Source organism: Netta rufina (assembly GCF_964035555.1).
Source record: "Netta rufina genome assembly, chromosome: 1".
NCBI lineage: Eukaryota > Metazoa > Chordata > Aves > Anseriformes > Anatidae > Netta > Netta rufina.
Genome location: NC_140123.1, coordinates 205,559,246 through 205,572,996, shown reverse-complemented (window position 1 = coordinate 205,572,996; position 13,751 = coordinate 205,559,246). Strand labels below are relative to the sequence as shown.

The following is a 13,751-nucleotide window of genomic DNA, read 5'->3' as shown; positions in this document are numbered from 1 at the left end:
TGTGATCTTTGGATTTGTAAAATTCATCTTTTTGAAGGTCACGAACCCAACGCAGGCGTAAAGCAACAGCAGGAAGGGAAGAAAACCCCACAGCTACGCCTTCAACGCCCGTCGGTTTTAAGAAATGATGGGCTCAAGGTAGCAGAAACCCTCACACAAGAGCTCGTGTGTGCGCATCCCTGGCCGCTGTGCTGGCCAAAGGACTCTGGGCACAGCTGTCCCTTAACATCCTTGCACTATATTTGATTTGCAAGGATGCCCAGGGTGTTATTTCTGCAGAAACTCTGCCAAATAATGATGTTTCATTAGCATATGTGATATTTTAGTACCACAACAAGAGACTTTCAATTCAGATCACTTCTAAAATGAGTTTTAGTCAGTCAAGCTCAAGTAATAACAACGTTTTATCACTTCAGATGGTTCTCTGCCTTCATTCTCACAGTAGTCTTTAATAAAACCATGCAGAAAATACAGAATCCTCAAGGATTTAAGGACAAGACTCACTCTCAACGCACAATTCTTCCTCTGGAAGAGACTGTGTGGATGTTAGTAACACAGCAGGCACCTCAGTAAAGAATTTCTGGCAAAATAGAAGAGGGAGTCCCTATTAGGTGATGGCCCAGAAACATTAAGGTGCTGCATTGCCTGCCCGTGCAACCACCAGGTTAATACCTGACGTATCATCAGAGGAACAGACTCCGAATCCGTTCTGAGGGCTTTCCTGCCTCCAGTTTCTTTGGCACCTCTCTGGAAAAGCTCCCCTCTGGTTCCCAGAAAGCAGGCTGCGAGAGGGGCAGACCCCGCGGGGAGCAGACGTTAGGGGCTGCTGTCCTTTCTCTATTTTTAACTGTGTTTCCTCTCTACATGACCGACCGTGATAGACTGCTAATCTTATCAGGTGTGCCCTTCACTCCACAGCAAAGCCAGCCGATCAAGGAAGCTTAGAAGGGTTATTCGTTAAGCTTTCGTCTGTGGAGCACGGTAAAAAAAGCTTTCATTATACAGGTAGACGCATGCATGTTTAGACTCCTCTTCGCGTGTTTGTCACCTTTCCTCCCCACCAGATTGGCTCGGGTTTAGAGGGCCTTGCCCTGGGGACCTGCTGCTGGGGGTGTGAAGCCTGTGTGAGAACCAGGCTTGACCAGATCCAGCTTTATTCGGCCTGAGCTGATGCCCAGGTCCTGCTCTCCAGCTCTAAAATCACCCTCGGCACACCACGGAGGGGAGAGGGAGAGGCAGCTTGCCTTCTGTAGGACACAAGAGCCGAAAGCACCAAGTTAATCCATCGGGATACCAGGCTGGTGCTGCTTTCCCACTCACCCTTCCTCCCTCCCCTTCTTTTTTTTTTTAATATTAAAAAAAAAAAAAAAAAAAAAAGAGGAGGGGGGGAAGCAAAAATGGAGCAAAAACGGGGATTTTCAGCTCCGCTGAAACCCAGATGCAACGGAAGGCCCAGCCTTTCCCATTGATCCCTTCCGATGTTTCCAATGTTAAAAAATAATTGTCGATTTTTCCTCGTGCTGCTCTCCTCGCCGTAGATGATTGCAGGTGGAGGACTTCGGGGGTGTCAGGAAAGGGCTGCAAGGACAGAGAGATGCGTGGTGCTTGTGAAGTGCCGCCGGTGGAGGAGGTGTTTGTCCCCGCTGCTCGAAGACTGGGGGTCGTGGCTGGGCCAGGGGGGCAAGCCTGGGTGTCAGAGGAGATAATTGTGTGGACACGGCTCAGCCCCTGTCTGTATGTCACGTAGTAGCTTGGGGACTGAGCTTTTTGTCAATCAGGATTCAGCCCCACTGTTTATTTTTGGCAAAGCTTTTGTAATTGCAGAAAACAAGCAAACAAAAACTTGAAAGAAAGAAAAGAAAGAAAAGGAAGGAAGGGAGGAAGGAAGGAAGGAAGGAAGGAAGGAAGGAAGGAAAGAAAAAGAAAGAAAGAAAGAAAGAAAGAAAGAAAGAAAGAAAGAAAGAAAGAAAGAAAGAAAGAAAGAAAGAAAGAAAGAAAGAGCACACACAAAAAAAAAACACAACCCCACAACCAGAGCAAACAACACCACAAAGCAAACCCCCAAAAGCATCCTAATCCACTTCAGGGCTCTTGCCAAGTGGGAGTGGTGTCCTCTAAATCCTAATTTCAGGATGAGGACCGGGCTCGGGTGTTCTCTTGGCCTGTGCCTGGAACAATTTGGGAGGCACCCACGAACCAGCCCTGAGTGTCCGAGTGGTCCCTTCGTGGGGCTGTTTTGCCTTCCTCTCCTACAGAGGCAGGACCAAGGGCTAAGGGAGATGAGCCCAAAGGCATTTGAGGTCTTGGCTGAGCTGTGACCCTTCCCTCCACGTAGAGAGGACGAAAACAGAGGCGTATACAAGAGGTTAGCGTTGTCTCCTGTGCTTATCTGCTGGTCTCAGGAAGAGTTGAGGGATCTGGAACCTCCTGGGCTGCAACACTCAGAGCTCTGTGAGCGGCCGTGACTTCTCTGCTACCAAAATTCAGGTCCCTTGTTAGGCTTTTTGTTGTGGTTTTGACCCGAAAGGGATTGAAAAGACAGATGATGGCTGACCTCGGGCTGTGCTTGAGGTTGGCAAGCAGAATAAGGACAGGGGCTTCTTTCAAATTATCATTTGATGGAACATTTTTTGTTCAAGCTGTGGCTGTTGTGTGCCTAGAAAGTTCTCCAAGCTTAAATCCCTGCCTGGACTTCTTGTGACTTGTCAGTAAGGCGTTTCTCATCGTGGAAGCCCTTTTCCAACCATCGTCTTGTTGGAAGAGATCTAATTTGAGGTAGACATTGATCCTCCAGCAGTCGTTAGGAGAGAGAGGCACGCTCTCAGAGGACAGTTCATCTTAAAGTAGGTGCCTTTATGAGATGGCTTCTTCCTTCATCACCACTGTCGGACCCTCTTAAATGCTTGGCTTTGGGTGAAACCCCATCCACGGTGTCACAGCAACACCTTATCTTGAGGAACACGTGTTTTGCAAATATTTCTTCTCCATAGTCAGGGATTTCCCTGTACAGGATGATGAGTTCTGGAAATTTTGGCAAGCCAATTCCCGGCTGGCTTTCTGTCTGTGTGAGTGTCCTTCCTAAAACTGGCAGCAGTAAAGGTAGTAGGGGCCCTGCTGCTCTGCCAGGATGCTAAAATAAATGATGTGTGGCTGGAAGGAAGGGGTGATCCCCTGCTTGACTAGGAACTGGATTTACCATCAAGAAATCCCTATAGTGCCAACTGATTTGCCCAGCGTGTCCTAGCCCTGTCTTAAATTTGCTTGGCTGGTGACTCCCAGCTGTGGACCCATCGCTTCTTTACACCGAGTGGAGCCTCCAAAATCTTCATTTAACAGGCTGGAAGGGAATACCCCAGCCCCGTGCCTGAGCCACCATCAGTCTCCGCTGGCTCTAAAAGTGGTGTTTCCCCACGCAGGTCGATCCGGAGCTTCACAAACTTCTGGTTAATGGTTGGCTTCCTCCCTACCCCCAATACCTCCTGCAGCTCTCACGCTGCACTTAAAAACTCTCTTATTTTAAAAACTCTCTTATTTTTTCCTCCTGTGGCAAAGATGATGGGGTTAGTCTCCTCTTTGCATCGCTTCTGATGGATTTGTGGACTGTACTGCGTGTACAGACCCAGTGCTGTTTCAATTTCTCTCTGCTGCCCACTGAAAATGAATGTTTCCTTGCTTGGAGATCTCCCCGATCCTCTTCTTTGTCCATTAACGTCCTCACACTTCTTAATTTGACTCATCTACAAGAATTTTGCCATCGTGGCTTCAAAGGTTGCCTCTGGCTCTGCACCAAGGGCTGCAATAAGGGGACCTGCGGGGCTGCCTGGCCCTGTGGTGCCTAGAAAGTGCCTTGGCCCTGTGCCTCCAGAGGAGGGGGAAAGAAATTGCAGGAATATCTGCTGCAAGCTGCTGGGACAGGGTCATGCTAAGCAGTTTGTGCTGGGTTCCCTTCAATGCTAAGGAGACCGAAGCAAGCCAAAGGAGCTGGAAGTCAACGGTTGAGGAATCCCAGTGGAAAATCTCCCTCCTTTCAGCCTTCTCCATCCTTGGCCAGAGCACCATGAAGCCTTCAGAGCTCCAAAATTGCTCGGGGGGACCTGTGAGGCTGCTGGCAGGGGTCTCCTGGCTCTGCAGTGCTTGAAGGTGTCCAAAGAAATGAGGAACCAGGCGACCTCCAGCACTTACACCCCTCGGTGTCCAAGAGAGCAGAGCAAGAGCTACCGACTTCTGCGTTCACTGCTTTGGATCTGCTTCCTCTGCTCGGTGCCAGAAGATCTCCAGGAGCAGAGCTGCATCTGGCTTTTGGCTTCTCCTCATCCCACGTGGGCTCTGGGCTCTGTTTGGAAGAAGACCATGTCCCTCCGTTGAGGTCTGGGCATTTGATGGATAGGTTGTGTCAAAAAAAAACACGTACTGTGCTCTGCTGGGGATCTCCAAGGTGATTTTTGGGGTCGCTGTGCATTATCTGTTCTGCCCCATCAGAGACATCCCAAGAGCAATTATTCTGTGCTACGTGGTGGCCACGGAGCCGTGCTCCTCACCGCTGCCAGGCACCCACAGCAGCGATTCCTGTGGCTTGGCAGCTCTCAGAACAACAAAATCACCTCTGTTGATGGCATCCCTCTCTCAGTCTTCCTTCTCTGCCCTCCCTGAGGGTGTATCGACAAAAATCTCATCATTTTCTCTTGCCCACCGTGCTGCCATCAGGCTGGGTCTGCGCTGCAGGGCTGAGCATCTTCGGACTCTCGAGCCATATCCCGTGGTTTCTCAGTTTGCCTCTTGCTTCCTCACCATCCTCCCTTTCCTGAGGCTGTTTGCAGAAGATCAGCTCTGCTGAAGTCGATGCTACGAAGGAAGAGGAGTTTGCTGTTCGTGAAAGAGGAGGAGACCGCTTCCTTCCCCAAAGTTTGGGTATTTCGTGTCAGCATCGGACATCCCAGTTCCAGCTCTGGTGGAACTGGGGAGATGTCTCCAGCTGCTGCAGTTCGTGGTCTCTTCCTCGCGCTGTGCTCGCTTTGATCGCAAAGTGTCAGGTTAAGCGGAGCTGCCTCTGACCCCAAACCCCTGAGCATTTGATTTTCCTGGATATCTGGGGGCTGCTGAACCTCGAGGCCAGTTCCCAGTGCCCTAACTCAGCCCAGTTGCCCCCTTCTCTCCCCCAACCCCTTCCCTGTGCTTTAATGCAGCCGTTAAACCTAAAATTTGGCATCGAGGCGGCAGTCCTTGCTGCTGCTCCCCGCCAGGTAAGGTGTCCACTGGTCATTGCCTGATTTTTGCCCTCTGAATCCCGAGGTTTCCCCAGATGCAGGTGGAGCCAGCTCCTCACCCTCCTCCCGTGAGCTGCAACCCCTGCTGGAGCAGCAGCAGCGCCGTTGTCTCCTCGTTGCTCCTCGCAGCCCCCCCCAGCTCAAATCCAGCCCCGGAGATCCCCTGGAGTGGCTTTAAAGCACATCTGGAGCCTTCTCCAAGTGTGATTTCCCTGATCTCTTCCTGCACCTGATCTGTGGTGCCCCCTCTCAGCCCCCAGAGCCTTCCCCCAGCTCCCCCGGGTGCTGAGCACCCCAGCTCCTCCGCACCCAGCGGTCACCTCCTTCCCTTCCCAGCACCTTTGGGTGAGATCAACGAGGGAGCAGAGCCTGGGTGGGTGCTGGCTGCATCCCAATTCCCTGCCTGGATCCTCCCCAGCTTCTCCCAGCCCCTTCCAGCACCGAGGTGAGGCCGGGGGAGCCCTGCCGAGCTCCGCACCTCGCTCGGCACCGCTCCTTCCCGGGGAGCTTTTCCAGCAGCACCTTGCCAGCAGGAAATCCCTGCACAAAGGGGAGGCAGGAGCCCAGCCACATCATCCCCTGCGTGCCGGGAGCCAGTTTTGTGCCCGCTCCGTGCATTATTCATCACCTCTCCCCAGGTAGGAGCAGCTCGGGGCTGGTGCGAGCCCTCCTCCATCCCTCCCCGGGCTTTCCCCTGCCTGCACCCAGCCCAACTTGGCTTCCTTGGTGTTTTTCAGGGTCTCCTGAGTTGTTGGTTTTTCCGTCTAATGGATTTCCTGGTTTTAATACAATTGAAAGGGGCCGAAATCCACGCTTTAGATTACCATATGCCGGTTAGATTAGGGCTAATCAGGGCGCGGGGCCGAGCAGATGCAGCGCGGGGCCAATCCCAGACCCGATTACAGCATCTCAGGAGTTTAATCGTCTCTCCCCCAAGGGCGATCATCTCTGCTCTAATGCACGGCAGCCTTTCCAGCCCTCGCCCTCTCTCCTCCTTTGGTTTGTTACCGCTCCTGCCAGGCTGGCTGCTACGTCAGATGCTGAGGCGATTTGCTTTAATCCCACGCAGAAAAAAAAAAGGGGGGGATCTGCGCGGCGCCGGCTCTCGCGGAGCCATCCTTACTCTGCCCGAGATGTGCCACAAGCTCATCCTTCCCCCCCAAAAAAAGCCCCGTTTGCTTTTTCCATCTCATCATCTTTTGGTAGAGCCCGTTTTTGGCAACCCCAAGGACGAGGCCAGCATCTTCGAGCCGTGCAGAGGGACCAGGAGGCTCCCACCCTCTCCGGTGACCCTCGTCTTTGGGGTGGCCGTGGGGACAGCCTCACCTCGGGGAGTTTCAGCAGATTCCTTCGGGTTAGCAGCCCAACTTACCCCAAAGGCTTAAGGCTTGTAGGTCTGCAGAGGGGATTTCAGGAGCATCCCAGGCCACGGCCCCTGCTCCGTGCCAAGAACCCGCTTAAATCGGGCTGCGCCGCGAGCCTCGGCGCTCCTACTGGAGATTTGCTTCAACGGGGCCGAGTGTGAGCTCTCATCTCCATGCCTCATAACCTAAAACTTAGAAAACACCCCCAAAATTTTCACGCTTCTGCCTCCGTGACATCTGTAGGTGTTGGCATTGGAGCGTCACCCCAGGAGGGTGACCCCAAAGTGGGGCTGAGCTGCACGAACCCGTAGGTGGCCCCATTTTGGAACGGGAACAGCCCTTTTTGCTAGGGGGGCTGCGAAACTTTCCCATCTGCAGATCCTTCGGGGATGCTGAGGGCTGTCAGAGAGCTGCAAAGCACACTGAACTCCGCCGGGGTCACCCACCCGGGCAGCACGCTCAGCCCCTAAAGCTTTCCTGTCTGCAGGGCGAGTTATCCAAGGACACCGCGCCGCCAAATCACGGCATTAAAACCCTGTCCTTGGGCAGGACACGGGGCCCTGCCGCAGAAACCCCAAGCAGAAAAAATCCTGCTGCCATTTCGGGAAAGCCTGCTGCCCCCATCATCCCCTTGGGTTTTGTTTAGGGTTTTATTTAGGGTTTTGTTTAGCCCCTGCATGGGCTGGGAGTTCCAGGGGATGGATTTGGGCACCCCTAAAAGCCTTTTTGTCCCAACAAATGTGGAAGGTTTCAGAAATATCCTACTCTTGTGCCCTAAATCACGCTTTGAGAAGCCCCCTCCCATCCAAGGACAGCAGGGGACAGGGGCAGATGAAGCCTGCTGCCACCCCACTATCCTCTTGCCAGCCTGTAGGGTTTGTTACCCCAAAATGCTGCGAGATCCCTTCCCCTGCCTGCCATCCAGGTGTCTCCCGCACTACCACCACTGCTGCCTGTGGGTGTTTTCTACCTCTTTTAATCATTCCCATCACAATATCCTCGGGGCCTCGTTCTGTTCTATCATCACCCTGGCTGTTTCCAGCTATCCCCGGCCCCTCACGTTCACCACGGCTGCGTTTTCCTCCAGGAAGGTGCCCAAAGCTTGGCGGGCTCGAAAGTTTTTTTGGGGGGGCGAGCTGGAACCTGACTTGGTTTGGAGAGGCTGAGTTGGTTTGGAGAGGCCGTTTTGGAGAGGTTGGGAGCCCTGCCTGGGCACCAGGTGCTGCTGTTGGGGTCCTTTTCTTGTGTGGGGAAGGATTTGGGGTGATATATGGCATTACAGGAGATGGAAGAGCTCCCCCCTTGGCGCATTTCTTCTTTCTTTCCTCTTGAATCTTTTCGGGGCTCCCCGCTGCTCTGTGCCACCTCCTCCTGCCCGGACAGCCCCAAGGGTTGGGCTGCTGCCCCAAAATCCCATCCAGCTCACCCCACACGTGCCGGATCCTCCCTTCCCAGCACTGGGGTCGCAGTGGGGGTTTCTCTGGTTTTGTGGTCAGGGCTGAGCTCCATCACCCCACAGCTCCGAGTACTTCCATGAGCCTCACCCCACGGGTGCCCTGTGCTGTCGGGGTGGGAGCCTCGAGTTTACCCAACCGCCGCCTGCCCCCGAGAACCAAAACCCCACAAAAAAACCCTCGGTGCCTCCGTGCAGCCCCAAAAAACCCCTTTTTGGCGCCCGCACCGAGCCAGGCATCCACACCACCCTCATCCCTTGGGCTGGGAGGGAGGGAAACCACACTCGGGGAGCCGACGCTACCGCACCTCACCGCCCCGTTTCTCCTTTTTTTTTTCTTTTTTTTCTTTTTTTTTCCTTTTTTTGTCTCCGCAGGCCTCGTCCAGATCCCCGTCAGCATGTACCAGACCGTGGTGACCAGCCTGGCCCAGGGGAACGGCCCCGTGCAGGTCGCGATGGCCCCCGTGACCACGCGGATAGCGGACAGTGCCGTCACCGTGGACGGGCAGGCGGTGGAAGTGGTGACCTTGGAACAGTGACGGGGGTGCCCCGCGGTGCCGGGAGCGTGGCGGTGATTTTTTTTCCTCGTCTCTTTAAAACGCGAATGAAATTTCATTTTTTTTTTTAAGAAAAAAAAAAAAAGCAAACAAAAACACGAAAAACCGCGCCTCTCCAGAGATGAAATCAGGTGGCATCGAGGAGTCTCCCAGCTTCGGAAGCAAAGGGGTTTTTGTTAACCTTATTATTATTAATTTTTTTTTTTTTTAAAGGAAAAAAAAAAAAAAAAAAAGAAATAGCAGAGGGTGTGTGTCAAGTGCATTTTTATAGCGCCGCTGATCTCGTAGGAGCGAGCAGCCACATTCTGACGGGACTTTCGTTAAAAAGAAACGGGACTTTCGTTAAAAAGAAACAAAAAACAAAAGGAAAGCAGCCCCCCCTTCGCCCCCTTTTCCCCCAAAGTGGAAAGGAGCAGGGTGAGGCTGAGGGGGGGGTGGATTTGGGGGCCACACGGACGCCCTCGGCTGCGACTGCTCCGGCTGCGCCACCGCCCTCCGCGCTTGGTGAATTAGGATGGAAAGCTTTTAACGCGGACTTTTCTATTTAAAAAAAAAAAAAAAAAAAGGACAAAAACAACAAAAAAAAACCACGAATTTGGAAAAGCCTCCTCTGGGGAAAACGCCTTGTGTGACTGCGGGGGGGGGTGGCAGCTCCCCCCCGGGGACAGCTCTGCCGCGGGACCACCGCCGCCGCCAGCCCGGCTCCCTTTTTGGTGCACACTGGAGACCCGCTCTAATTCCTCTGCTCTGGAAAACGTACCTGCCGTTTTAATCTTTTTTTTTGGGTTATTTTTTGTTGTTGTTGTTGGTTTTTTTTTTCTTCTTTGTTATTATAATAATAATTATTGTTATTATTATTCCCTCCTGCGTGGCTTGGCAACCGAGGGGAACCGCCTCGAGAGGAGCTCGGGCTGCGCCGGGAGGGAGCCGGGGACCCCGGGACCAGCGCTCAGCCCCCCCCCCACACACCCCCCAAATTTCCCTTGCCAAAGAGCCACGGGGGGGGCTCGACCCGACCCCGCTGCCCCCCCCTGGGACCCCCGGGACCCCCAAATCATCCCCTGGGAGCCGTGCACCCCGTCCTGCTCCACGGTCCCCCCCCCGGCACATCTCCACCACCCAAAACCCTCCAAAGGAGGGAAGGTGCACGGGGGCCTTTTTGGGGACAGATCCCCCAATTTGGGGACATCCCAGCGGGCCAAACCTTTCCAGCCAAGCCCCCCCCATCTCCTCCTCCATCCCCGCGGCGCGTGCAGTTGTGCATGGTATTTAATTTTTTCGGTTTTTGTTCTGTTTTTATTATGATGCTGATTTTCAAGTGGCCATTCACAAAGTTCTCCGCGTCTTGCGCCGCCTCCGAGGCAGTCTCCAGACTCTTGTATTTACTTGTTTTATACGGGAAATATCAAAAAGCGTTCTTTGTACACATTTCTCCTGTAAACTTTTAACGAGGGGAGGGCGAGCTTGCCGTAGCGGCGGTCCTGGTTTCTCCACTTTTGGGTATTTTTTTTTTTTTTTAATTACGATGATTTTTTTTTTTTTTTTTTTTTTTTTAAATCGTCGTCGTGAAGATGTCGGTGGCTTCCACGTCCGTGTTCCTTTGGCGGTGAGATGACGTTCTCCTAGTCTGAGAGGTTTCCCCCCCCCTTCCCCCTCCTCCTCCCCCCGACCCCAAAAAAACAAAAAAAAAAAAAACCACAAAACCAGGCGAGTAGCAGAGCATGGACCCCCCCCCCCCGTTGTTTTTCCCGGTGTCTTATTATTATTGCCTCCTTCAATAAATTGTTACAGATGTGTCTACCCACGCCTCCCGCTCCTCTTTTGGGGCATTTTCCCAGGGTTTCGGGGCTCTCCTGCACCCGCTGCGTGCCCTTAGGGCCAGTTTGGGGGCAGGATTTGCGCTTGACGCACTCGGTGGCCACCCCGCAGCCTCCCAGTAGCCCCCAGTAGCCCCCAGTAGCCTGGGGGGGGCTCGTTACCGGGTGGGCAACCCCAGGAGGAGCGGGGCCGGCAGCGCCGTGCTTCAATGGGGCACCAATACTGGGAATCCCAAAACCCCGATCCCGGTCCTTGGGGGGCGTGAAGACGAAGAACGGGGACGGACGGACAGACGGACGGATGGACGGACGGACAGACGGACGGGGAGGACAACGAGGCAGCGCTGGAACCAGGAGACACCGGCGTGGCTCGGCCAGCCCCGCACCACGGGAATTGGGGTGTCCCCATCCCGTCCCCCCTACAGTTTGGGGTGCCCCCATGGGGTCGCCAGCACGGCCCCGGGGGGGGGTCTGAGCCCGGCAGACGCTGCCCCCGGGCTTTAATCTGTGCTAATCGGGCTTTAATAAGCAGGTCGGGGCCCCCCGCTGGGCTCGGCCCCGTTTTTATCCCCACCCCATAACGGGGAGCCCGACCTGGGCACTGGGAGGGTCTTTGGGCACTTGGGGGGCTTTTTGGGGTTCCCCAAGCATGGGCTGCCCCCCCCCCTGTGTCCCAGCTGGGTTTGCTGCCGCAGCCCCAGCCCTGCTGCTCACAGCGGCCCCAAAATGCAGGGTTTGACCCCAAAAGCTCTATGGGGTCCAGTTGGGGGGTGGGAGGGGGGGGCAGGCCTTGGGGTGAGCCCTGCTGGGGTCTGGGGGTGGGGGGTGGGGGGGCTGGGGGCGGGGCCTGGTGGGGGTGGGGGTTATTGGGGGGGTGGGGGTTATTGGGGGGGGTGTGATATATCGGGGGGGGGTGATATATCGGGGGGTGTGATATATTGGGGAGGGGGTGTGATATATCGGGGGGGGTGATATATTGGGGAGGGGGTGTGATATATCGGGGGGGTGATATATTGGGGAGGGGGTGTGATATATCGGGGGGTGTGATATATTGGGGAGGGGGTGTGATATATCGGGGGGGTGATATATTGGGGAGGGGGTGTGATATATCAGGGGGTGTGATATATTGGGGAGGGGGTATGATGTATCGGGGGGGGTGTGATATATCGGGGGGGGTGATATATTGGGGAGGGGGTGTGATATATCGGGGGGGTGATATATCGGGGGGGTGATATATCGGGGGGGGTGATATATCGGGGGGGGTGATATATCGGGGGGGTGATATATCGGGGGGGGCGGGGCTGGGGAGGATGCCCCGCCCCCCCGCTGCCCTTGGGGGCAAGGCGCCGGTGTTGGGGGGATGGGGAGTGCTTGGGGGACGGACGGACGGACGGACGGATATAGATGGGTGGATGGACAGACGGACAGATGGATGGATGGATGGATGGATGGATGGATGGATGGATGGATGGACGGACGGACGGACGGACAGACGGACAGAAAGATGGACGGACGGACTGGTAGATGGAGCAGTGGCTGGCTGGATGGATGGACAGACGGACAGAAGGACGGACAAATGGACAGACAGCCGGACAGACCGGTGGCTGGAGCCACGGCTGGACGGACGGACGGACAGCTGTACGGCTAGGCAGCTAGGCGGCCAGACAGACGGACAGAGGAATGACTGCCCCCTCCCCCCCAAAATGATGACAACAGCGTGGACAGACAGACGGACAGACGGCTGAAGGGGCTGGACGGCTGTTTGCTAGGACAGACGGACAGATGAGGAAAGAGACAGACAGACGGACAGCCTGCGCTCCCCCCCAACCTGCCCCACGTGGGCGACGAGGCCCCCCCACCCCCCCTTTCTGTCCATCCGTCCGTCCGTCCGTCCGTCCGTCCCTGCCCCCAGCACAGGGCGGGTGATTTTGCAGCCCCATAATCCCGCGTGATCCCATCTCCCCGGGCTTACGCCGAAAGCCCCGTAATCACCCGGCGCTGCCCTACATATCCCCACCACCCGCCGGGGGGGGGGGGCTTCATCCCCCACCCCCCTCCCACCCCACAAAACCCCAACCTGGAGCCAGAACCCCCCCAAACCCAAAGTTTCAGCCTCCCCCCTCCCCAAAAACGCTGTCACCTCCCCGCCAGCACCCGGGGATGGGGCAGGGACGAGCGGCAGCATCGCCTCTGCCTCAGTTTCCCCCCCCCCCTTTTCCTCCAGGCTGGGGGCAGGAGGTGGCCATATAATCCCCCCCCCCCCCCCCCCCCCCGGCTTCCCAATGCCCGGAGTCACGCGGGGACACGCGGCCGCGATGCTCCAATGACCCCCTTCCAGCAGGTCCCGCTCCCAACCCCCCAAAACCCCCCAAAACCCCCCAAAAAAAACATTTTAGGATCCCCAAGTCAAAGCAGAACCCCCCCCATCCCCAGCCTCAGCACAGCCCTGGGTTCTGGGGTGGGGGGGTGAGCAGGGTGCCCGCAGCACCCATGGGTGCTGGGGGGGGGGGCTGTGTCTGCGGCGGTTCCCCGGGGCTGTAGTTGGCAAGTCTAGAACCACCGGATCCTGCTACCGCACCAGTGTGAGTTCTACCATTGCCAAAAGCAGCCCCAGGGCCGGGACGGAAAGCTGAAAAAAAAATATAAATAAATAAAACCCCCCCAAAATCCCCCTTCCATCCAAAAAATCCCGGCTGGGGTCGAGCAGCGCCCTGACGCTGCCCCCGTGGATATTTGAGGTGCTCCAGGGGCTGGGGATGGGCACCACAACACCAAAAAATGGGGAATTTGCTCCATCACCAAAAAATGGGGAATTTATCCCATCACCAAAAAGTAGGGAATTTACCCCAACACCAAAAAAATGGAGAATTTGCCCCATCCCATCCACATTTCGGGCATGTTTCCATCTCTCCTTGGCCCCAAAGCTCTGTTGGGGACTCACAGGGGGGGTAAATCCGCCGCGTGTCCCCCCCCCCTCGCTGCTCTCTCCGCCTCCTCCCATATTGGCACTACACATAATTGCTCAAAACGCAGAGACAAAAGCAAAAATGTGCTAGTGCCAAAGCGGGCCGGGCGGCCTGGCGTCGGCCCCGCGGGGCTCGCGGGTCTTTCTCTGCTCTGTTTATGGCCCTATGGTAATTCACTGACCGCGGGGTTGCACAGTGAATTCTACCAGTGCCATACACAGAACAGGAGTAGCGAGCTCGCACCCCCGTTTTGGCCCCGTTTTACCCCAAAACCTCGCCCTCCCCACGTGCTTTCGGCTGCGCCGCGGGTTCAGCGCCCCTGGACCCCAA

General features: G+C 55.5%; 1 protein-coding gene across 2 annotated transcripts in view; it reads left to right on the top strand.

Annotated features, from left to right (window-relative positions):
- The window catches only part of NRF1 (nuclear respiratory factor 1), a 57,524-nt gene extending 47,096 nt beyond the window's left edge, over positions 1 to 10,428 (top strand). For both annotated transcript variants that reach the window (XM_084289115.1, XM_084289114.1), the window contains one exon: positions 8,457 to 10,428. In XM_084289115.1, the coding sequence (XP_084145241.1) occupies positions 8,457 to 8,620 (164 nt within the window). In that variant the 3' untranslated portion in view covers positions 8,621 to 10,428. The remainder of the gene's footprint in view (positions 1 to 8,456) is intronic.
- The last annotated feature ends 3,323 nt before the right edge of the window (positions 10,429 to 13,751 follow it).